The sequence below is a fragment of the Carettochelys insculpta genome, chromosome 12, assembly GCF_033958435.1.
Source record: "Carettochelys insculpta isolate YL-2023 chromosome 12, ASM3395843v1, whole genome shotgun sequence".
In the NCBI taxonomy this organism is placed as follows: Eukaryota; Metazoa; Chordata; order Testudines; family Carettochelyidae; genus Carettochelys; species Carettochelys insculpta.
In genome coordinates this window covers 3,453,346-3,477,347 of record NC_134148.1, presented here as the reverse complement: position 1 = coordinate 3,477,347, position 24,002 = coordinate 3,453,346, and the positions used below count along the sequence as shown (strand labels likewise).

The window sequence follows — 24,002 nt, the reverse complement described above, 5'->3', positions numbered from 1 at the left end:
TCTACAGGGAATCCCTGACTCTGCCCCACAAGACAGTATGTTCCTATAGCCAGAAGAAATAGATCTACACTGCTAAGGGTCAAAAAGACGTAGGCCCTGCCCACTACATGACTCTGGTGAAAACAGAAGTATAGCAATAGTAATGTGATAGTGCAGCAGGGCTGAAGCAGCTGTATAATTTACTGGATTAACTGCACGACAGATGATTGCTACCAACCTGCCATGAGCTTCTTCAGCAGCTTCTGGCTCTTGTTGGAGTCACGCTGCAGGATGTCCTGCTCCTCCTTTGTGCACACCTAGGAGGCAATAGTAACGGAGAGGGAGCCGTGCTAGCCTATACACTATCAAAACAAACAGCAGTCAAGTAGCACTTTAAAGACTAGCAAAATAGTTTATTAGGTGAGCTTTCGTGGGACAGACCCACTTCTTCAGACCAGAGCCAGACCAGACCAGACTCAAAATTTAAGACACGGAGAACCATAAACAGTAAGCAAGGAGGACATATCAGAAAAAGATAATCAAGGTGAGCAAATCAGAGAGTGGAGGGGTGGGGGGGGAAGGTCAAGAATCAGATTGAGCCAAGTATGTAGACGAGCCCCTATAGTGACTCACAAAGTTCTCATCACGATTTAAACCATGTGTTAATGTGTCGAATTTGAATATAAAAGCCAGCTCGGCTGCTTCTCTTTCCAGAACGGTGCAATAATTCCCAGATGCTTTGTATATTGAACAGACTTCTAACTCCCTTAGACAAAGGGTCAACAGGCACAAAACAGACATCAAAACACTCCAGATCCACAAATCAGTTAGTCAACATTTTAATGGAACGGGGCATTCTGTCAATGACCTCAAGGTATGTGTGTTACTGAAGAGAAATGATCGCACAGTTCTAGAAAGAGAAGCAGCCGAGCTGGCTTTTATATTCAAATTCGGCACATTAACACATGGTTTAAATCGTGATGGGAACTTTGAGTCACTACAGGGGCTCGTCTGCATACTCGGCTCAGTCTGATTCTTGACCTCCCCCCCCCACCCCTCCACTCTCTGATTTGCTCACCTTGATTATCTTTTTCTGATTTGTCCTCCTTGCTTACTGTTTTTGGTTCTCTGTGTCTTAAATATTGAGTCTGTTCTGGTCTGTCCCATGAAAGCTCACCTAATAAACTATTTTGCTAGTCTTTAAAGTGCTACTTTACCTAAGAGGCAATAGGAAGATGGACCTAAGGGCAGCACTTAGCACCTGACAACATCAAAGACGTAAGAATGAGCTGACAAGGATGCTGAAGAATGGGGCTACAGGACTCCACCAGAGCCGGTCTCTTCTGCAGAAAGACGACAAACACTTGTTCTCTGCTTGTTTTTCACCTTAGATGTCTCAGCAGTACCATGACTGATCTCCCCAGGTTTTTGCTGGAGGATTTCAGGGATCTATAGTGCTCTGACAATTTCATTAGAGGTAGGTGGCATTTAGAAAGGGCATCCTCTCTCTTGGATGGTCACCAGGGACTGGAGTTCAATAGATATTTAAAACTTCTCTTTTCTTTCACCTATTCAACTGTCACTCTCTCATGGAGGCAACTGCACTGATACTACACTGTCCCAGGAAGAAAAAAAAAACATGCAAGGGCTTTTATTTATTTTTTAAAAACAAAATCTATTGTAACACTGTGGGGAGGGAAAAGGTCAGAACCCTATTTTTCCCAAGGGATCTTTAAAATGCCTTGATTTTCTTTGCTTTTATTACCCTATTTAGCTCAGTTGTGTTGTGAGAAAGAGAACCCACAATCCAGGCGGCAGAGAAGAGGAACGGAAAATCATCCATGTCAGCTGTTCAAACTAGAATTTACATCAACCTTGTGGGTCACCCAAGCACTATACACAACATTTAAGTATGGTGGATAGCAAAAAGCAAGGTGCTACATACCAAGGTATTACAAAATAAGCAGGGACCAGAGCCCTCCTGTTCACAGACAATACGGCCGCAGGTCAAACAGTTATTGATGAGTTTGTGCTTCTGGCCCAAGCACTCACAGGCATGGCGCCCAGGGATCAGAACTGCCAGTTTGTCCTGGCCCTCCTTGGTATACAGGTTGACAAATTTGGCCTTTTTCTTGGAGGAACTGCAGACGCTGCCAGCGCTGGCTACCTCTTGTGCCTAATTTAAAAAGAGCAAACAATGACTACAATGTGCATTCTCACTGGAACACAAACATCAGAGAGACATGTCCATCGGTTTCGATTACATTAGAAAGGTGGGGGGTCCTGCCAGTTGCAGGGGCAAAGAGTGAGGCCCAACCTAAAAAGTTTGCTCACTCCTTTGTTAGGTAATGAGATTTCCTCAGCAATCTGAGGAAGTGGGTCTTACCCACAAATGCTCACTACCTAATCAATACATGTGTCAGTCTTTAGGTGCTACAGGAGTGCTCATCATTCACATTTACTCTAAAACTTCCTGGTGATCAGCCCTGCAGGTCTGTGAGATCTGCTACCCTAGCTCGAAGCAGTATTGCTCCAGGCCACATTACAAGCCGCCGTTTAGCAAAGAATGCCCCCTGCTAGCAGTGCCAATGAGTCCCCAGGACAGTCCCATCTGTTCACACAGTTAGCTCCTATTTCTGGAAGTCCACTGTGGCTTGCACAAAGCCATCTGTTTCCTACTGCTCCTCCGTGAGATCCATTTGCTCTGCATTCCACAGTTGCCACTCTGCCCTGACTGCCAGGCACACTCACCTTGGCCAGATCAAGAGGGGTTTTTACTTCCTCCGCAGGCAGGTTGGGCTCAGCATACTGAGAGGGTTCTTGCTTGTTCCTTCCTTTGCGTCTCCCCCTCTTGCCTTGGTCTCCAGTCCGGTGCATATCTGAAATCTCTACAGGGTTGTACAAACAGGGAAGAAGGTGTGTGAACTAGCAGCAGTGACTATTGATTAAGTTTTGGGAAGAGAAATCACTTGGCTTTAAACCTTCAAAATGGGCACAAAGTGACATCCAGGACCAGCTATAGGAGACGCCTGGTGGCCCTAAAAGCATCTGCTGATCAAGTAATTCAAACAAGTTTTGGTTACTTTCATCTTACCACTTACCCTCTACTTTGACTCACCATCTTTTTTTTTATACATTGGCAAAGGATCAGAGGCCATCTGAGACGACTTTCTCCATCGTGTTACCAGCTCTTCTATGAACCCACTCTTTTTTCCATCAGTCCCCTGGAGAAGGTCAATTACATACTCTCGGATCTCCTCCTCATTTTCAATTGACAAGATGTACCTAGAAGGGGACAAAAAGAAGGAGAGAGATAACATGAGTGTATTTCCCAAGAGCTGGGCAACACAAAGCTAACCTTAATTTCCCCTGCACATTCTTTGAATCAAGTTACTGCAAACACGAGAGAGAGCAGATTAGCAAAAAGGCCCTAGAGAAGGGCACATATCTGAGGAAGAGATACTATGAGAATCCCTTGCTGTTTGTGGACTAGCAGAAAAGGGGGAGAGTCAGCTACCTTTCCAACCTGCCCTCTCCCCACCAACACAGTGATCACTGCACTTGCTCTACTACGAAAAGAAATTAAAATTAAAACCAGGTTAGGATTCATGCTCACTCCATACTCCCTAATATATAACCACAAATGGAGTCATAGATAAGCCTACAGGATTTAATATTACTGAAATAAATATTTCTTCCTTCTACTTGTCTTTAAGTATCAAAATCCTTTGTCCTTCTGTTTCACCTTGGACTAGAAGACTATCAATGCACTTCACAAACACCAATTTTCAACACCCCCTTACCACATGCACAGAAGATAGAGGATTTGCTCAAGGGGATGCAGGAAATCTGTGTCAGAGCCAGGAATAAATTATAATAAATAACAAAAACAAAAAAAGTACTAACACCTCACAGCCCTGACCTAAACTACTTCATAAACAGGTATCTGAGGGGCAGCCGTGTTTGTTTTATTGGATACAGACTATGAGAAGTCCTGTGGCAGCTTGTAGACTAACAGATATTTTGGAGCATAGCTTTTGTGGGCAAAGACCCGCTTCATCAGATGGTTATGTTCCAAAATAACTGCTAGTCTACAAGGTGCCACAGGACTTCTCATTGTTTTTACTTCATAACATGTACATGTACACACACACACACACACACACACAGAATGCCCACCTAGAACAATAACAGGGAGGTAGCTGTGTTAGTCCGTACTCCAACGAAACAAAGCAGCAGAACACACAGAGGCACATAGAGCAAGACTGAGCTTTCACTTTGAAAGTGACTGACAAAACTGATGCGGGGGGGGAAAGGTTGTGCCCAAGCTTGTTTCCTTATGATCCAAAACAAAGGTCCAAAACATCTTACATAGACTGGAGAATTCCCTGAGAACCCAATAAGGAACCCCGAGAGCTACTCAGCCCTTAAGGTCCCGGGTTTTCTTTCACCTGTGCGTACTGCAGCGTTTGGGTTAAACAGGCGTTGGACAACAAAAAATGAAAATTCAACAACGTGAATCAGCTGCCCCCGGCAAATCCAGGGGCACCTGCTTGGCATCCGCGGCGCCACAAGCCCACCACTTCTCAAAGCGCTCGCATCCTGCTCCGGCAACCACAAACCACGTGAACGCAGACGGCAGCAGCTGGAGCGGGTGCGGGGCGGGGGGGCACTTTCAGGCGATCTTTAGCCGGGAGATGGGCACAGGCCCCCCCCCCTTCCAGGACTCATCCCAACCCGTGCGAACAGCAAACTGCACAGGGCCCGAGGCCTCGCCATTAAACACACCCGAGCCTCGCTCTGCCCTGCAACCCCCGGCCCCCTCCGCCGGCCCCCGGCCCCTCCCCATGCGCACCGCACGATCTCCTCGCCGGCGTCCAGCCCGAAGTCGCCGCGCAGCCGCTGGACACACCACGCCAGGAGCGCCCCGGCGGCGGCCATCTGTGCCGGGGAAGGGAGACCCGGCGCACCGCCGGCTCGGTGCAGCACTTCCGGCCCGCCGGGCCACGCGGCCCGCGCCGCTGGGTTCCGCCCGGCCCCGAGTCGGCGCCGGCCGGCGGCGCTTCAGAAGCCGGGCCCGGCAGCCGCTCCGCCTGTGGGGGGTTTGCACTGGCCTTGTACTGGCTTGGGGGAGGTGGGGACAGGTGGGGGGGTTGCTCTAGCAGGGGGAGGTGGCACTGGTGGGGGTGGGGACAGGTGGGGGCGTTGCTCTAGCAGAGGGAGGTGGCACTGGTGGGGGTGGGGACAGGTGGGGGGGTTGCTCTAGCAGGGGGAGGTGGCACTGGTGGGGGTGGGGACAGGTGGGGGGGTTGCTCTAGCAGAGGGAGGTGGCACTGGTGGGGGTGGGGACAGGTGGGGGCGTTGCTCTAGCAGAGGGAGGTGGCACTGGTGGGGGTGGGGACAGGTGGGGGGGTTGCTCTAGCAGGGGGAGGTGGCACTGGTGGGGGTGGGGACAGGTGGGGGGGTTGCTCTAGCAGGGGGAGGTGGCACTGGTGGGGGTGGGGAGAGGTGGGGGGGTTGCTCTAGCAGGGGGAGGTGGCACTGGTGGGGGTGAGGACAGGTGGGGGGGTTGCTCTAGCAGGGGGAGGTGGCACTGGTGGGGGTGAGGACAGGTGGGGGGGTTGCTCTAGCAGGGGGAGGTGGCACTGGTGGGGGTGGGGACAGGTGGGGGGGTTGCTCTAGCAGGGGGAGGTGGCACTGGTGGGGGTGGGGAGAGGTGGGGGCGTTGCTCTAGCAGGGGGAGGTGGCACTGGTGGGGGTGAGGACAGGTGGGGGGTTGCTCTAGCAGAGGGAGGTGGCACTGGTGGGGGTGAGGACAGGTGGGGGGGTTGCTCTAGCAGGGGGAGGTGGCACTGGTGGGGGTGAGGACAGGTGGGGGGGTTGCTCTAGCAGGGGGAGGTGGCACTGGTGGGGGTGGGGACAGGTGGGGGGGTTGCTCTAGCAGAGGGAGGTGGCACTGGTGGGGGTGAGGACAGGTGGGGGGTTGCTCTAGCAGGGGGAGGTGGCACTGGTGGGGGTGAGGACAGGTGGGGGGGTTGCTCTAGCAGGGGGAGGTGGCACTGGTGGGGGTGAGGACAGGTGGGGGGGTTGCTCTAGCAGAGGGAGGTGGCACTGGTGGGGGTGGGGAGAGGTGGGGGGTTGCTCTAGCAGGGGGAGGTGGCACTGGTGGGGGTGGGGAGAGGTGGGGGGTTGCTCTAGCAGGGGGAGGTGGCACTGGTGGGGGTGAGGACATGTGGGGGGGTTGCTCTAGCAGGGGGAGGTGGCACTGGTGGGGGTGAGGACAGGTGGGGGGGTTGCTCTAGCAGAGGGAGGTGGCACTGGTGGGGGTGAGGACAGGTGGGGGGTTGCTCTAGCAGGGGGAGGTGGCACTGGTGGGGGTGAGGACAGGTGGGGGGTTGCTCTAGCAGGGGGAGGTGGCACTGGTGGGGGCGGGGAGAGGTGGGGGCGTTGCTCTAGCAGAGGGAGGTGGCACTGGTGGGGGCGGGGAGAGGTGGGGGCGTTGCTCTAGCAGAGGGAGGTGGCACTGGTGGGGGTGAGGACAGGTGGGGGGTTGCTCTAGCAGAGGGAGGTGGCACTGGTGGGGGTGAGGACAGGTGGGGGGTTGCTCTAGCAGAGGGAGGTGGCACTGGTGGGGGTGAGGACAGGTGGGGGGGTTGCTCTAGCAGAGGGAGGTGGCACTGGTGGGGGTGAGGACAGGTGGGGGGTTGCTCTAGCAGGGGGAGGTGGCACTAGTGGGGGCGGGCAGAGGTGGGGGCGTTGCTCTAGCAGAGGGAGGTGGCACTGGTGGGGGCGGGCAGAGGTGGGGGCGTTGCTCTAGCAGAGGGAGGTGGCACTGGTGGGGGTGGGGAGAGGTGGCGGCGTTGCTCTAGCAGAGGGAGGTGGCACTGGTGGGGGTGAGGACAGGTGGGGGGTTGCTCTAGCAGGGGGAGGTGGCACTGGTGGGGGTGGGGACAGGTGGGGGGGTTGCTCTAGCAGGGGGAGGTGGCACTGGTGGGGGGGGGAGAGGTGGGGGCGTTGCTCTAGCAGGGGGAGGTGGCACTGGTGGGGGTGGGGAGAGGTGGGGGGTTGCTCTAGCAGAGGGAGGTGGCACTGTTGGGGGTGGGGACAGGTGGGGGGTTGCTCTAGCAGAGGGAGGTGGCACTGGTGGAGGTGAGGACAGGTGGGGGGTTGCTCTAGCAGGGGGAGGTGGCACTGGTGGGGGTGGGGACAGGTGGGGGGTTGCTCTAGCAGAGGGAGGTGGCACTGGTGGGGGTGAGGACAGGTGGGGGGGTTGCTCTAGCAGAGGGAGGTGGCACTGGTGGGGGTGAGGACAGGTGGGGGGTTGCTCTAGCAGGGGGAGGTGGCACTGGTGGGGGTGGGGAGAGGTGGGGGCGTTGCTCTAGCAGAGGGAGGTGGCACTGTTGGGCGTGGGGACAGGTGGGGGGTTGCTCTAGCAGAGGGAGGTGGCACTGGTGGGGGTGAGGACAGGTGGGGGGGTTGCTCTAGCAGAGGGAGGTGGCACTGGTGGGGGTGAGGACAGGTGGGGGGGTTGCTCTAGCAGAGGGAGGTGGCACTGGTGGGGGTGAGGGCAGGTGGGGGGTTGCTCTAGCAGAGGGAGGTGGCACTGGTAGGGGTGGGGACAGGTGGGGGGGTTGCTCTAGCAGGGGGAGGTGGCACTGGTGGGGGTGGGGACAGGTGGGGGGGTTGCTCTAGCAGGGGGAGGTGGCACTGGTGGGGGTGGGGAGAGGTGGGGGCGTTGCTCTAGCAGGGGGAGGTGGCACTGGTGGGGGTGAGGACAGGTGGGGGGTTGCTCTAGCAGAGGGAGGTGGCACTGGTGGGGGTGAGGACAGGTGGGGGGGTTGCTCTAGCAGAGGGAGGTGGCACTGGTGGGGGTGAGGACAGGTGGGGGGTTGCTCTAGCAGAGGGAGGTGGCACTGGTGGGGGTGAGGACAGGTGGGGGGTTGCTCTAGCAGAGGGAGGTGGCACTGGTGGGGGTGAGGACAGGTCGGGGGTTGCTCTAGCAGAGGGAGGTGGCACTGGTGGGGGTGGGGAGAGGTGGGGGGGTTGCTCTGCCAGGGGGAGGTGGCACTGGTGGGGGTGAGGACAGGTGGGGGGGTTGCTCTAGCAGAGGGAGGTGGCACTGGTGGGGGTGAGGACAGGTGGGGGGGTTGCTCTAGCAGAGGGAGGTGGCACTGGTGGGGGTGAGGGCAGGTGGGGGGTTGCTCTAGCAGAGGGAGGTGGCACTGGTGGGGGTGAGGACAGGTGGGGGGGTTGCTCTAGCAGAGGGAGGTGGCACTGGTGGGGGTGGGGAGAGGTGGGGGCGTTGCTCTAGCAGAGGGAGGTGGCACTGGTGGGGGTGGGGAGAGGTGGGGGCGTTGCTCTAGCAGGGGGAGGTGGCACTGGTGGGGGTGGGGAGAGGTGGGGGGGTTGCTCTAGCAGAGGGAGGTGGCACTGGTGGGGGCGGGGAGAGGTGGGGGCGTTGCTCTAGCAGAGGGAGGTGGCACTGGTGGGGGCGGGGAGAGGTGGGGGCGTTGCTCTAGCAGAGGGAGGTGGCACTAGTGGGGGCGGGGAGAGGTGGGGGCGTTGCTCTAGCAGAGGGAGGTGGCACTGGTGGGGGTGGGGAGAGGTGGCGGCGTTGCTCTAGCAGAGGGAGGTGGCACTGGTGGGGGTGAGGACAGGTGGGGGGGTTGCTCTAGCAGAGGGAGGTGGCACTGGTGGGGGCGGGGAGAGGTGGGGGCGTTGCTCTAGCAGGGGGAGGTGGCACTGGTGGGGGCGGGGAGAGGTGGGGGCGTTGCTCTAGCAGAGGGAGGTGGCACTGGTGGGGGCGGGGAGAGGTGGGGGCGTTGCTCTAGCAGGGGGAGGTGGCACTGGTGGGGGTGGGGACAGGTGGGGGCGTTGCTCTAGCAGAGGGAGGTGGCACTGGTGGGGGTGAGGACAGGTGGGGGGTTGCTCTAGCAGGGGGAGGTGGCACTGGTGGGGGTGGGGAGAGGTGGGGGCGTTGCTCTAGCAGGGGGAGGTGGCACTGGTGGGGGTGGGGAGAGGTGGGGGGGTTGCTCTAGCAGAGGGAGGTGGCACTGGTGGGGGCGGGGAGAGGTGGGGGCGTTGCTCTAGCAGAGGGAGGTGGCACTGGTGGGGGCGGGGAGAGGTGGGGGCGTTGCTCTAGCAGAGGGAGGTGGCACTGGTGGGGGCGGGGAGAGGTGGGGGCGTTGCTCTAGCAGAGGGAGGTGGCACTGGTGGGGGTGGGGAGAGGTGGCGGCGTTGCTCTAGCAGAGGGAGGTGGCACTGGTGGGGGTGAGGACAGGTGGGGGGGTTGCTCTAGCAGAGGGAGGTGGCACTGGTGGGGGCGGGGAGAGGTGGGGGCGTTGCTCTAGCAGGGGGAGGTGGCACTGGTGGGGGCGGGGAGAGGTGGGGGCGTTGCTCTAGCAGAGGGAGGTGGCACTGGTGGGGGCGGGGAGAGGTGGGGGCGTTGCTCTAGCAGGGGGAGGTGGCACTGGTGGGGGCGGGGACAGGTGGGGGCGTTGCTCTAGCAGAGGGAGGTGGCACTGGTGGGGGTGAGGACAGGTGGGGGGTTGCTCTAGCAGGGGGAGGTGGCACTGGTGGGGGTGGGGAGAGGTGGGGGCGTTGCTCTAGCAGAGGGAGGTGGCACTGTTGGGCGTGGGGACAGGTGGGGGGTTGCTCTAGCAGAGGGAGGTGGCACTGGTGGGGGTGAGGACAGGTGGGGGGGTTGCTCTAGCAGAGGGAGGTGGCACTGGTGGGGGTGAGGACAGGTGGGGGGGTTGCTCTAGCAGAGGGAGGTGGCACTGGTGGGGGTGAGGGCAGGTGGGGGGTTGCTCTAGCAGAGGGAGGTGGCACTGGTGGGGGTGAGGACAGGTGGGGGGTTGCTCTAGCAGAGGGAGGTGGCACTGGTGGGGGTGGGGAGAGGTGGGGGCGTTGCTCTAGCAGGGGGAGGTGGCACTGGTGGGGGTGAGGACAGGTGGGGGGTTGCTCTAGCAGGGGGAGGTGGCACTGGTGGGGGTGGGGAGAGGTGGGGGCGTTGCTCTAGCAGAGGGAGGTGGCACTGGTGGGGGTGAGGACAGGTCGGGGGTTGCTCTAGCAGAGGGAGGTGGCACTGGTGGGGGTGGGGAGAGGTGGGGGCGTTGCTCTAGCAGGGGGAGGTGGCACTGTTGGGGGTGGGGACAGGTGGGGGGTTGCTCTAGCAGAGGGAGGTGGCACTGGTGGGGGTGAGGACAGGTGGGGGGGTTGCTCTAGCAGGGGGAGGTGGCACTGGTGGGGGTGAGGACAGGTGGGGGGTTGCTCTAGCAGAGGGAGGTGGCACTGGTGGGGGTGAGGACAGGTGGGGGGGTTGCTCTAGCAGAGGGAGGTGGCACTGGTGGGGGTGAGGACAGGTGGGGGGGTTGCTCTAGCAGGGGGAGGTGGCACTGGTGGGGGTGGGGAGAGTTGGGGGCGTTGCTCTAGCAGAGGGAGGTGGCACTGGTGGAGGTGAGGACAGGTGGGGGGGTTGCTCTAGCAGAGGGAGGTGGCACTGGTGGGGGTGGGGACAGGTGGGGGTGTTGCTCTAGCAGAGGGAGGTGGCACTGGTGGGGGTGAGGACAGGTGGGGGGGTTGCTCTAGCAGAGGGAGGTGGCACGGGTGGGGGTGAGGACAGGTGGGGGGTTGCTCTGCCAGAGGGAGGTGGCACTGGTAGGGGTGGGGACAGGTGGGGGGTTGCTCTGCCAGGGGGAGGTGGCACTGGTGGGGGTGGGGACAGGTGGGGGGGTTGCTCTAGCAGAGGGAGGTGGCACTGGTGGGGGTGGTTTGCACTGGAGGGTTCCTGCACTGGGGCAGCTGGAGGAGACACAGGGCTCAGTAAAGCCACCAGAAGATGAAGTTGGGCTGGGAAGAGCAGGTTGTACCTGTAGAAAGGAATGAAGCTGAAAATTAAAGGTGCCTGTGTGGTAGGAGCGGGGAACCATTTGGGTTGGGGGCGGTCAGTAGCTAGTGACTTTCACAAATATCAGTCGGGGGTTACCGGCAAATGAGAAGCAAAACGAAAAAGTTATCAGATGGGTAGCCATGTTAGTCTATATCTTTGCAAACAAGAAGAAGTCCTGTGGTACCTTATAGACTAACCGATATTTTGGAGCATAAGCTTTCGTGGGCAAAGACCCACTTTGCCAGATGCATGTGGGGGGCGGGGTTCAAAGGAGGATTTGAAGAGTGGAGTCCCAGTAAAAGGGAGGGCCAGAGCTGACAAGGTCTATTCTGTCAGGGTGGAAATGGCCCACTATGGAGGAAACAAGTCAGATCAGTTGGGGGCAGAGGGAATGTGGCCCATTGTCAGATTCGAATGTGGAAATGTGAACATCAATAGCAGAGAAACGGCATTTCTAATGGTCCAGCCACTCCCAGGCTCTGTTTAATCCTTGGTTGATGGAGTCAAATTTGCAAACGAATTGCAGCTCAGAGATTTCTCTCTCCATTTTATTTTTGAGTTTTTTTTGTTGTAGGACTGCTACTTTTAAATCTGTTACTGAGTGTCCAGGGAGATTGAAGTGTTCTCCTACAGGTTTTTGTATGTTACCATTCCTGACGTCTGATTTATGTCCATTTATTCTTTTAAATTGCAGTGGGGCATTGCTGGCACATATTACATTAGTAGATGCGCAGGTGAAAGAGTCCCTGATGGTATGCTTGATGTTAGGTCCTGTGATGATATCGCTGGTGTAGATATGTGAGCACAGTTGGCAGCAAGGTTTGTTGCAGGGATTGGTTCCAGGTTTTGAGTTACTGTGTTGTGGTCTATAGTTGCTGGTGAGAATATGTTTATGGTTGGCAGGCTGTCTGAAGGCAAGGACAGGCCTGCCTCCCAAGGAAAGGCTTACTTAGGGGATAAGTTCCTCCCGTGCCCTACTGTGAGAATTAAATATCCTTAATGGGCCGTCTACACATACCTGAGTAGTATCAAAACAAACAGCAGTCAAGTAGCACTTTAAAGACAAGGAAAATAATTTATTAGGTGAGTCGTGGGACAGACCCACTTCTTCAGATCATAGCCATACCAGAACAGACTCAATATTTAAGGCACAGAGAACCAAAAACAGTAATCAAGGAGGACAAATCAGGAAAAAAAATGATCAAGGTGAGCAACTCAGAGAGCAGAGGGGTGGGGGGGAAGATCAAGAATTGGATTAAGCCAAGTATGCAGACAAGCCCCTACAGTGACTCAGAAAATTCCCATCACGGTTCAAACCACATGTTAATGTGCCAAATTTGAATATAAAAGACAGCTCGGCTGTTTCCCTTTGAATAGCGGTACGAAATTCTTTTTTCAGTAACATGCATACTCTTAAGTCATTAACAGAATGGCCCATTCCATTAAAATGTTGACTAACTGGTTTGTGGATCTGGAGTGTTTTGATGTCTGTTTTGTGCCCATTAATCCTTTGTCTAAGGGAGTTAGAAGTCTGTCCAATATACAAAGCATCTGGGCATTGTTGGCACATGATGGCATATATGAAAACAAAAAGCAGTCAAGTAGCACTTTAAAGACTAGCAAAATGGTTTATTAGGTGAGTTTTCACGGGACAGACCCACTTCTTCAGACCATAGCCAGACCAGAACAGACTCAATATTTAAGGCACAGAGTACGAAAAATAGTAGGGAAGGAGGACAAATCAGAAAAAGATAATCAAGGTGAGCAAATCAGAGAGTGGAGGGGTGGGAGGAGGTCAAGAATTAGACTGAGCCAAGTATGCAGACAAGCCCCTATAGTGACTCAGAAAGTTCCCATCACGATTTAAACCATGTGTTAATGTGCCGAATTTGAATATAAAAGCCAGCTCGGCTGTTTCTCTTTCCAAAAATGTGCGATCATTTCTCTTCAGTAACACACATACCTTTAGGTCATTGACAGAATGCCCCATTCCATTAAAATGTTGACTAACTGGTTTGTGGATTTGGAGTGTTTTGATGTCTGTTTTGTGCCCACTGACCCTTTGTCTAAAGGAGTTAGAAGTCTGTCCAATATACAGAGCATCTGGGCATTGTTGGCACATGATGGCATATATGATGTTAGCAGAGGAGCATGAGAAAGTGCCCGTGATTCTGTGAGTAACCTGGTTAGGTCCAGTGACGGTATTTCCAGAGAAGATGATATGTGGACAAAACTGGCAGCGGGCTTTGTTGCAGGGAAAGGTTCCAGGACTGGTATTCCTGGGGTATAGACTGTGGCTGTTAGTGAGGATCCTCATGAGGTTGGGAGGTTGTCTGTAGGAGAGAACAGGAATGTCACCCAGGGCCTTCTGGAGTGTGGCATCCTGATTAAGGATAGGTTGTAGGTCTTTAATAATTCGTTGCAGTGGTCTGAGTTGGGGGCTGTAGGTGATGACCAGTGGTGTTCTGTTCTTGGCTTTTTTGGGTTGATCTTGGAGTAGCTGGTCTCTGGGTATTTGTCTGGCCCTGTCGATTTGTTTTTTTACTTCTCCTGGTGGGTAATTCAGGTTTATGAATATTTAGTAAAGTTCTTGTCGTTTTTGGTCTCTGTCAGTTGGATCAGAGCAAATGCGATTGTACCTAAGAGCTTGACTGCAAACAATGGACCCAGTCACGTGTGCAGGATGGAAACTAGAAGAGTGTAGATAAGTATAGCGATCAGTAGGTTTTCGGTACAGTGTGGTACTGATCAGGCCATCCTTGATTAGTACTGTAGCATCCAGCAAATGTATCTCTTGCATGTTGTAATCGAGGCATAAGTTGATGGTGGGGTGTAGATTGTTGAAGTCTCTGTGGAATTCCTCTAGAGCCTCTGTACCATGGGTCCAAATCATAAAGATGTCATCAATGTATCTTAAGTAGAGGAGTAGTAATAGGGGACGAGAGCTGAGGAATCATTGTTCCAGGTCAGCCATAAATATATTAGCATATTGTGGGGCCATGCGGGTGCCCATAGCAGTTCCACTAATCTGGAGGTATAAATTGTCCCCAAAACGGAAATGATTGTGTGTGAGAACAAAGTTACAGAGGTCAGACACCAGATTGGCTGTGGTGGCATCAGGGATGGTATTCCTGATTGCTTGTAATCCATCTTTATGTGGAATATTAGCGTACAGAGCCTCTACATCCATTGTGGCAAGGATGGCGTTATCAGGAACTTTTCCAATGTTTTGTAATTTCCTCAGGAAGTCGGTGGTATCTCGGATATAGCTGGGAGTGTTGGTGGCATAGGGTTTGAGGAGGGAGTCCACGTAACTGGATAGTCCGGTGGTAAGGGTGCCAATACCTGAAATGATAGGGCGTCCAGGGTTTCCAGGTTTGTGGATTTTGGGAAGTAAATAGAATAATCCAGGCTGCGGCTCAGATGGTGCGTCTGAGTTAATGAGGTCCTGAGTAGCAACAGGGAGTTCCTTCAGTAGTTGTTTTAATTTCCTTTGGAATTCCAAAGTGGGATCAGCGGAGAGAGGTCTATAAGATGTGGTGTTGGAGAGTTGTCTGGCAGCTGTCTGAACAGGCCAGTAGGTTTTCAATACTTTAAAATGCTACTTGACTGCTTTTTGTTGTGATAGTATATAGACTAGCACGGCTCCCTCTCTGTTACTATTCATGCCTGAGTAGTCCTGATGTAAATCTATTTGGAGGGTAAATCTGTTTGTCCCTAGGGTGCCAAAGGACTCCTTGTTTCATTTGCTGTGTTTTTTGTTGATCAGTTGAAATAATTTCTTGACAATAATGTACATACTAACATGAAAGAAATTATTAGCAAAAAAGTAATGAGCGGGGGGGGGAGATGAGTTAGATAAAACATGGAAGTATCTAAAAGAGTTCTTATAATGGGTCAGGTAATTACTGCCCCTGCTCAAACCATGTGTTAACGTGTCAAATTTGAATACCAGTGTTAGCTCTGAGCATTCTCTCTGTAGACAACCATCTACAGTCAGAATGAATTTTAACAACACACAAAACTTGCCAGCGGCAGCTAAACCTAAGACTAGGGGAGCACAGTGTCTTCTCCAGACAACAGGCAGGGCACTGAGTTTTGTATGTGGGCTCTAGATCAGTGGTTCCCAAACTTTTCCAGATGGAGACCCATTTTGACAATTTAGGAAGACATGGTGACCCACAGCAATTCAAAACTGCAGGGGGGGAGGAGAAGGAAGAGAGCAGAGCTGTAACTAGCTAATTTTGCACCTGAGGCAAGAATATAAAGTTGTGCTCCCTCATGTTTATATATTCATAAGTTATTTCATAGAAAAGGGGAATATATTAATAAAATAACACCATATTTACTATGGTTAGTCAGAGTTGTGGTAGTGGAAAGACTCATCCCCAAACTGCTCCCCCCCACTTAAACCCCACAATCAGGGGCTTGGGAAGTCACACTCAGGGGCTGGAGGGGGCTAGAGGAATCACACGCAGGGGCCAGGAGAGTCACGCTCAGGGAAGAAGGGGGCTAGGGTAGTCAAACTCAGGGGCTAGGAATCACTCAGGGGCTGCAGGGGGCTAAGGGTCACTTGGGCAGAAGGGGCTAGGGGAGACACACATGCTAGGAGTCACTCAGGCTGCAGGAAGCTAGGGGAGACACACATGCTAGGAGTCACTCAGGCTGCAGGAAGCTAGGGGAGTCACAGTCAGAGGATGGAGGGGTCTAGAGCGGGCTAGGAGAGTCACACTCACCTAGGAGTCACACTCAGGGGCTGAGGAGGGGCTAGGAGTCACTCATAGGCTGGAGGGAGCTAGAGAAAACACTGAGACCCCTGCAGCTGAAGCCAGCTGTGGCACAGAGCCCTGCTGGCAGCACCAGTTGCAGGGACCCCATCTCCAGCAGAGGCTAGAAGCCAGGCAGCTGATCAGCTCTGCCCAGTCTCCCTCCTTCCCAACCTGGGACTCAGGAATGCAGTTCTCTGTCCTGCAGCTGAAATGATTCTCAGTTTAATTGATTGGTTTCACTGCCTGATGGCTGTTAATCCAATTAAGAAGTTGAGAACCACTTCAGGAGTGTGAATGGCTTCTTAATAGCCACCTATGGAACTGCCCAGCCCAGCCCAGCTGGTGACCCTTCTGAAATGTAATCATGACCCATGTTTGGGTCTCAACCCATAGGTTGGGAAACTCTGTTCTAGATAGTACAAAGAAGGTAAAGTAGAAATGCTTTAACTTTGGTAACAGATCAATTAGGTGGGAAGGAGGAGGAAATCAGAGAGCTGGTTCAGCATCTTCAGGAAGACCAGAATTCTTATCCAGGTGGCCATGGTGGGAGGGATGACAGATCAGGACTGAGGTCTTACTTTCTAACCTTCTCTAACAGGGAAATGGCCACAAGGCAGGCAATGGTTCTGCAGGTGCACCAGGGTAATCAGGATGGTTGGTGCAGAGAGGGAACTGATTGGGTGCCTGGGATGACACCCAACTTACAATATATGTGTGACGAGTTAAGTGAAGGGCCTAGCTCTAGGCTGCCTGCCTCACATATCGCCTGTTAGCAGATCCAGTTTCTTGGTTGTGCTGCCAGCACCAGTGTGTCTGGTCATAGCTTTTGAATTGCATGCAGCCCTCCATCTTCCTCCATTATGCCAGGACTGCTGAGGAAAAAGCTACTGCTTTCTTCAGTAAAACAGAAACCAGGCTCTTTGTCTCCGAATCCCATAACCGCCACCTCTTTGAGCCTTGCAACAAGAGGCAATGGTACCAGTCCTGTGCCAGGGATCCACTTCTGGAGCTCAGGACCTATCTCTTAACAGTCATTGTTAATCATTGACTAAGGGCCCAGTTCTCTTCTCACATAGGTGTAACTCAAGATAACTCCCCTGAACTCTGTACCTTACCCATGCCATAAAACTGAGGCGAAGAGGAGGTGAAGCTCTGGCAGTGCTGGGTGGGACAGGCGGTGTTTGAGAGAGAAAAAAAAAAATCTCACTGAGCAACAGCTTGATCCATCAAAGAAAGGCCCATCCAGGTCTCTCTGGCCAGAAACATGAGTACCGCTGTAGCTGCCAACAGGTACTCTCCCTCTGGAGCTTAGTGCAGGAGCCTCTACAGTTTGAGCTAAAACCCGGCTGGCTCTCAGCTAAGGCTGTAGAGGAAACTCATTTTTTCCCTCTCCGTAAGTGGGCTAAATGCCCTTACGTGGGACGGTGAACCATACCCACTAGGCCTAGGGCCCTTTGGATGCAATGGAGAAAACTGGTAGGGTTTCCCTGGTGATTCAGGAAGTGAGGGACCAGAACCAGTAATAGAGTGTAGATCATTCAAAGGACTGTATAAAGCACATTCCCTTCTCCCCTCGTTTTCCCCTCTTCCTGAGTGCTCCACTTTGAGCCCAATTTGAGTTCTGTCTGGTGCGCCTTAGTCCGTCGCAGTGAAAACTAGCCCATGTAGGCCTAACAGCAAGAGTCCTCAGCCAGCTCTCTATTGAGCTAACTCAATGTACTATGACAGTAATCATCCTCCTAGTTAGACTAATGTGCAATATCAAGTTATTACTGGGCAGCTGCAGATCCACCACACCTCTTTAACTCTATTATTCAAGGCAGTTTATGAGATTCAGCAGGATGTAAATCAATTGATTTATCTCCAGCTCAGATTCAGGTTTCCTTTGCCCAGTCTGCATATATGCTAGGGTTTGTCTGTCTGGGGGAAATGAATCAGAATAGTTATTGCAGAATGAGCCGTTTGGTAGCAGCTGTTCCCAGATGCCTCCCTTTGCGGACTTCCTGCTTGGCAATACAATTTTTTCCCCCCTAGAGAATAATTACTCCAGTTAAAAGCGTACTAGTTATACTGGCACAAATTATGTTGGAAGAGTCTCTGTGGGGGTGGGGGAACTATTGTACGCTATCAAAACAGTAAAGGAGTTAGTCTGTATCTTCAAAAAACAACGAGAAGTCCTGTGGCACCTTACAGACTCACAGATATTTTGGAGCATACGCTTTCGTGGGCAAAGACCACCGCCCCTCCTCCATACCCCTAGGAGCAGCTCAGCTCTGTCTCATAGAATCATAGGCCTGGAAGGGACCTCACGAGGTCATCTAGTCCAGCCCCCTGCTTCAAGCAGGATCAACCCCCACTAAGTCATCCTAGCCAGGACCTTGTCAAGCCAGGATTTAAAAACCTCAAGGGATGGAGAATCCACCACTTCTCTAGGCAACGCGTTCCAATGTTTCACCACCCTCCTGGTGAAGTAGTTTTTCCTAATATCTAACCTACACCTCTCCCTCTTCAACTTGAGACCATTCCTCCTTCTTCTGCCATCTGACACCACTGAGAACAGTTTCTCACCCTCCTTTTTAGAGCTCCCCTGCAGGAAGTTGAAGGCTGCTATTAAATCACCCCTCAGCCTTCTCTTCTGTAAACTAAACAAGCCCAAATCCCTCAGCCTGTCCTCATAGGTCTTGTGCGCCAGCCCCTTCATCATTTTTGTTGCCCTCCGCTGAACCCGCTCCAGCAAATCCACATCCTTTTTATACTGGGGGGCCCAGAACTGGACACAATATTCCAGATGTGGCCTCACCCATGCCGAATAAAGGGGAACAACCAGTTTTCTAGATCTTCTTGAAATTGTCCTCTTAATGCACCCTCGCATGCCATTAGCCTTTTTGGCTACAAAGGCACACTGTTTACTCATATCCAGCTTTTCATCCACCATAACCAGATCCCTTTCCATCATATGGCTGCTTAGCCAGTCAATCCCCAGCCTATAACAATGCTTGGGATTCTTCCGCCCCAGGTGCAGGACTCTACACATATCCTTGTTGAACCGCATCAGATTTCTTTTGGCCCAGTCTTCCAATTTATCCAGGTCATTCTGCATTCTCTCTCTACCCTCCAACGTCTCTACCTCTCCCCCTAGTTTTGTGTCGTCCGCAAACTTGCTGAGGGTGCAACCCAGTCCCTCATCCAGGTCATTAATAAAGAAGTTGAACAACACCAGCCCCAGAACCGAGCTTTGCAGCACTTGGCTTGAACCTGATCCCCCATCCAGGTATTGAGCCATGATCACTACCCGTCGGGCCTGCCCGTCAAGCCAGCTTTCTAGCCACCTTACAGTCCAGGGATCCGGTCCATATTAACTTATGGGCAGGAACGCTGTGGGAGACCGTATCAAAAGCTTTGCTGAAGTGAAGGGATATCACACCCGCTGACTCCCCCATGTCCACAGAGCCTGTGACCTCGTCACAGAAGCGAATCAGACTGGCGGGACGGGACATACCCCTGGGGACTGCTTGTGATCACGTTCCTCTCTGCCCGCGGGCCGTGCTGCGGCGGGACCGCACCCCGCTGCCAGCCACGTGCCAGGCGTTGATCGCTTTTACTCTCTGCCAGGGCGGGGCGACCACCGACACACCCCAGCGAGCGCGGCTCCCGCCCGAGGACGGGCGAGGAGGCGGAGCTAGGGCGAGTTACCGCCCACGCCGGCGGCAGAGACCCGCTGATTGGCTGCCTCGGGCCCCGCCCCCGGCCAATTGGCGCGCGGCGCAGGGCGCGCGCGGGAAATGCTGTGCGGTGTCTGAGGAGAGGACAAGCGCGGGCTCTTTCCCGCGCTCTCGGTGGCAGGCAGCGCGCGCCCGGGCTCCCCCTCAGCATGGTGCGGACCAAGGCGGACTGCGGGGCCGGCGGGACCTACCGGAAAGGTGCGGGGGGGCAGGTGCGGGCGGGGGTCAGCCAGCCCCTGGGAAGGGGGGGGCGTGCTCCTCTGCCGCGCTAACCGCTCCCTCCCCTTGCAGTGGTCGCCGCCCGGGCTCCCCGGAAAGCGCTGGGCTCCAGCAGCGCCAACGCGGGCCCTTCGCCGCCCGCCAAGAAAGGTGAGTGCCGGGCGCCTGCGTGCCCGCCCTCCCGCCGCGGGGCTCTCCCCTACCCCTGTCCTGCCGGGCCCGAGAACGGGCAGCCGCTGTCCGACGCCCGTGGGGCGGCCACCGCCACCGAGCGCCCTGCCTGCAAGCGCTGGTCACCGCTCCGAACAGGCGGCTGCCGAGCTGCAGTGGGCGGGGGGGGGGTCGTGGAGCTGCTGTTCCCATAGCTACAAATCCTAATTACTGACCTTATTTGTCAGTGGGTTTCCTGTTTTCTCATTGAACTAGTAGATGTGTCCCGGGTAGCCGAGCCTACTCTGTCTCCAGGGCTCGCTCTGTAAGCTGGTTTCCTTTGCAGCTGAAAGCAAGTATGCTGGTGGAAACCCCGTGTGCGTGAGACCAACGCCGGCCTGGCAGAAAGGGATTGGCGAATTTTTCCCACAGTCATCCAGACATGGGGAGAAAGAGAACCAGAGGCCGGATGATGAAGAGGCAGGAAGCAGTGGAATAGGAAGAGCTACTAAGAAGTAAGCATTTGTTTCTGATACGTTCGTTAGGGGGGAGTAAGAACAGATCAACTCATATCTCTGGTTCTTAAACTGAGCCTTTAGGCGTCAATGATCAGCATGAAGGGCATGACTTTTCTCCATACTCTAACCCGTCTCTGTATGTGGTGTGAACTTGCAAATCTGAAAACTTCCAGAAGCAACAAACCTTTATCTCGCTGAGAGAAATACATAAGTACTCTTCTTTCTGTTGGGCCCAATGCTTCTGCCAGCTTGAAACAATCTCTCTTCTGATGGAGAAGGGTGGAGGTTCCACGTACTCTTGTCAATGATCTGTTGTCACAGGCAAAGATCACTGAAGTTAGCCATTCTGTTGCTCCTGTATTCCTAATGTATTGAAATATTCTACAGATTGATCCAGTGGGTCTAATTCTGTTACAGGCTTAGAGTAAACAACAAAACAAGCCTCTGAACTTGGATCTTAGTTGTTGCTCCTTGGCTCAAAACATGAAGACAGTGTGCAGGCTAGCTTGTTTTGAAAGTAAGCAGGTAATTCTCCTGTATCAACTGTTTCTCCATTTTTTGACAGCCCTGAGACCAGGAAAGATGCTAGATATCTAAATATACCAGATAACAAAGCAGGCACAAGGCAGGGAACCTCTCTGGGCTGTGAGCACTAAGCAGGGGAGTGGAGGAGCTGCTGGCTGCACGCACACTCGGAGGCTGTCAAAGTAAGATGAGGATCGTTGGGGTGGCATGGAATGCTGGTTAATTGAGAATTCCAGTTTGAATGCTGGATAAAACAGTTCACTGTAGTAGCTTTCTTTAGTGACTTCCTTAGTTGCCTTGCACTGGGACTGGAAAGGCATTAAATATGTCAAAGTATAGGGGACAGAACAGGAAGTGGTCTGAGGTTGCCTGTGAAAGAAGCGGATGAGACATGACTGGAGTAGGTTCAGTGGTGGGATAGAGTAGAACACCTAGATAAGAAACTTCCATAAAATGCAGTATAGCCTCAAAGAAGAACTTAATGGGAGATTGCAGCAACGGTCTCAAATGGATGGAAGGGAAGTAAGTTGGGAAGAAAAGGTATGGTGTGTACAGGAACTCTTCTTCTTGCAAGTAGCTCACTGGCTGGAAGATTACAGTCCTGAAATAGTTGGGCAACTCTTGTGCATCATTTAGGTCCACGGTAAGGAAGTTGGGGTAGCTTTGAGTATCATAGTCGTTAGAATTGCATTTCTTTTTGATGAACAATATTTTGCCCTGTTTGAACCTCAGTGGCAATATTGTGTCCTCTTTGAACCTTAGTGGCTGGGTACATTGTAGCTGGATAAAATACCCGAACTGGTATCTTTAACCTCTCTAGAGAGTGGATGTCTGACAAATGTTCCTGCAGTCTTTGGAGTAAGTGTTTTCATTGGAAAAAATCTTATCATCAAGTAAAGTGCAGGGTTTGGAGTAGCATATGCTTCTTGAGAAGCCAGTCATTTTCCTTAGCTGCACCTACACTACAGAGTTTTGACGACAACTCCTGGAGCATCCACGCTAAAAATGCATTCTGTTGACAGAACTCAGCACTTTTGTCTACAACCTGCTGCCTCTCATGCATGAGGCAGAACGACTTTCACTGCAGAATCGGTGAACAAAAAAGCTGTGTGGGCGCTCTGGGCGGGGGGCCCTCTATCGACAGGCAGGACATCCGGGTCAGTGGGCAGCTCTCTCTGCTGTGCTTCTGGTTGGCCATTCTATTGAGAGAATGGCTGGGTAGTCTGGCTGCTCTGTCGACAGAGTGGATTGACAGAGGGATCCGCTTTCCTGAGTGTGGGTGGCCATGATCTGTTGACTGACGTTTTGTCAGAAGTTATGTTTGGACAGTAACTTCTGTTGACAGATCGCTGTATTTTAGACATAGCACCCTTGTGTGTAAATGATTACTTACCTTATCTTACAGAATTGTGCACTGCCTCTGCTTTTGCTCATACTGCTCTCTTCAGCAGTACAATACAAACTCTGCATTACGCACACCTTGCGAATGGAGGTTGTAACTTTGAACAAAGCATTATGACTGAAAAATGTACAAGTGGAAACTAACTAAGCTTTGAAACTTGACTATGGAAGAAGAATGCTGCTTTCCCTTTATTTTTTTTAGTAGTATACATTTAACACAGTATTGTATTGCATTTGTTTCTGCTGCTAATTGTGTACTTCCACTTCCAAACAAAGTGGGTCAGTTTGCATTTCTGAAGTTCTACTGTAAATGGCAACTGACCCATTTCCCCTCTCATTTGGGAGATGTGCATCTGTAGAGCACAAGAAGGGCAACTATCTATATTCTGTTATCTACAGTACATTCACGTTTCATAAGGTGAAAATAGACACTGAAGGGATATGATCATAGCTTCCAGAAAGTGAAGTCCAGCAGTCCATGGTACCTTTTGAGTGCATCCAAATCTTTGTGACTTAATCTATAAAGGCAAATAGTCCCTTGTGATCAAATGTGACCCTTTTGAGCTTACTGACTGTTCCAGAGGCAGCTGAAGACAGGTGAGCTAACAATTAGGTGCTCAAGTAAAGTCTTTACTATGAACATACTTCATAGTTGTGTCTTATGCTGTTCTAACTTGGTGTAACTGTGATGTGTAGTCTGGAGAAGCTGTGGATACTGCATATTTTATATTTCAGAACCTGAATTGTGGTTTCTCTAGTCTAACTAGTTCATATTTCAGCTGACTACAGAATTTTTATTTTTAGGCTTGCTAAAATAAGAGGTTATGTGAAGCTTAACTCTCAGGGGGGATTCTTTTATTTCCTGTTGGAGATCCAGAGGAACTTGACTAGGTGCAGCAACCACAAAGGGAAGAGATTTCTTTGGAACTCTATCTGGGTTAGTTAAAACTGCTTTTACCTTCAACTGATGATTTGCTAAAGAGTAAGTTGGTTACTATGTGATGATTTTGAGGGTTCCTTATTATGTCTCACTAGCGTACAAAAGGAAACTGAGGTGTTAAGGGCCACTAATTCTAGTGGCCTACATTAGTCTTATGCATATAGGCTCCCTGAAGTGCACTCTTAACCAGCATATTTGTCAGTTACATTTGGTTTGCTTTGAAAGTTTAAAATTTTCCTTTCCCTGCAGAGCTCGTCCTCTGACTCCAGACCCCACAGAAGATGGTGCATCCTCAGAAGATGAGCAAATATGACTCTATTGTGCGTCTAGTACTTGCTGACTGTGCATTTCCTGTACTTGAGTTGAGCTTTTTTGTACATTCTGTATATATCTTTTTACATTCACGATGGTTCTTTTAGTTATTGTACAGAACTTTAAATAAAGTTAACAGGCTCTTGTACTCAGTCATCCTCAGAACTACTTCAAAAGTTTGAGTATTGAAAAAATTTCTGGGTTAAAACTAATATATTTCTTGAGGCTTAGCATTCATTACATAGCACTGTATGTCTTTTTTTTTTTTTTTTTTTTTTTTTTTTTAATCAACTTGCTTAAAATGGCTTTTCTGGCTTCCCCAGTGTTTCCACTCTAGTGTGCTGCTTATGCTGCTGAAGACTGGTGCCATATTTGTACTTTACTGTCTGAAAGGCAGTTTGATTTTTTTTTTCTATTAAATGGAGGTGTTACAAAGAAATCTGAACTGGTATCTTCACTGAAATCTGTTCAAGTGCCTGACCTTGTCCTCAGGGTAATAGGGGGAGAGGCTGATATTACACTTATCTGAGAGGGTTTCAAAATACTTCATAGATGGTAAACTACATACAGAACATG

At 52.2% G+C, this 24,002-nt stretch overlaps 2 protein-coding genes across 2 annotated transcripts in view; one reads left to right on the top strand and one right to left on the bottom strand.

Annotated features, from left to right (window-relative positions):
* TRIP4 (thyroid hormone receptor interactor 4) overlaps window positions 1–4,948 on the bottom strand; it is a 40,622-nt gene extending 35,674 nt beyond the window's left edge. The window contains exons 1-5 of the mRNA XM_075006669.1: window positions 4,835–4,948; window positions 3,098–3,264; window positions 2,731–2,867; window positions 1,925–2,155; window positions 218–296 (exon numbers count right to left, since the gene is read on the bottom strand). Of these exons, the coding sequence (XP_074862770.1) occupies window positions 218–296; window positions 1,925–2,155; window positions 2,731–2,867; window positions 3,098–3,264; window positions 4,835–4,920 (700 nt within the window). The 5' untranslated portion in view covers window positions 4,921–4,948. The remainder of the gene's footprint in view (window positions 1–217; window positions 297–1,924; window positions 2,156–2,730; window positions 2,868–3,097; window positions 3,265–4,834) is intronic.
* A 14,171-nt stretch (window positions 4,949–19,119) lies between these two features.
* On the top strand, window positions 19,120–23,701 carry PCLAF (PCNA clamp associated factor). The gene is made up of 4 exons (XM_075006880.1): window positions 19,120–19,559; window positions 19,653–19,730; window positions 20,077–20,245; window positions 23,364–23,701. The coding sequence occupies exons 1-4, from the start codon at window positions 19,511–19,513 to the stop codon at window positions 23,425–23,427; spliced, it is 360 nt and encodes a 119-aa protein (XP_074862981.1). The 5' UTR covers window positions 19,120–19,510; the 3' UTR covers window positions 23,428–23,701.
* The last annotated feature ends 301 nt before the right edge of the window (window positions 23,702–24,002 follow it).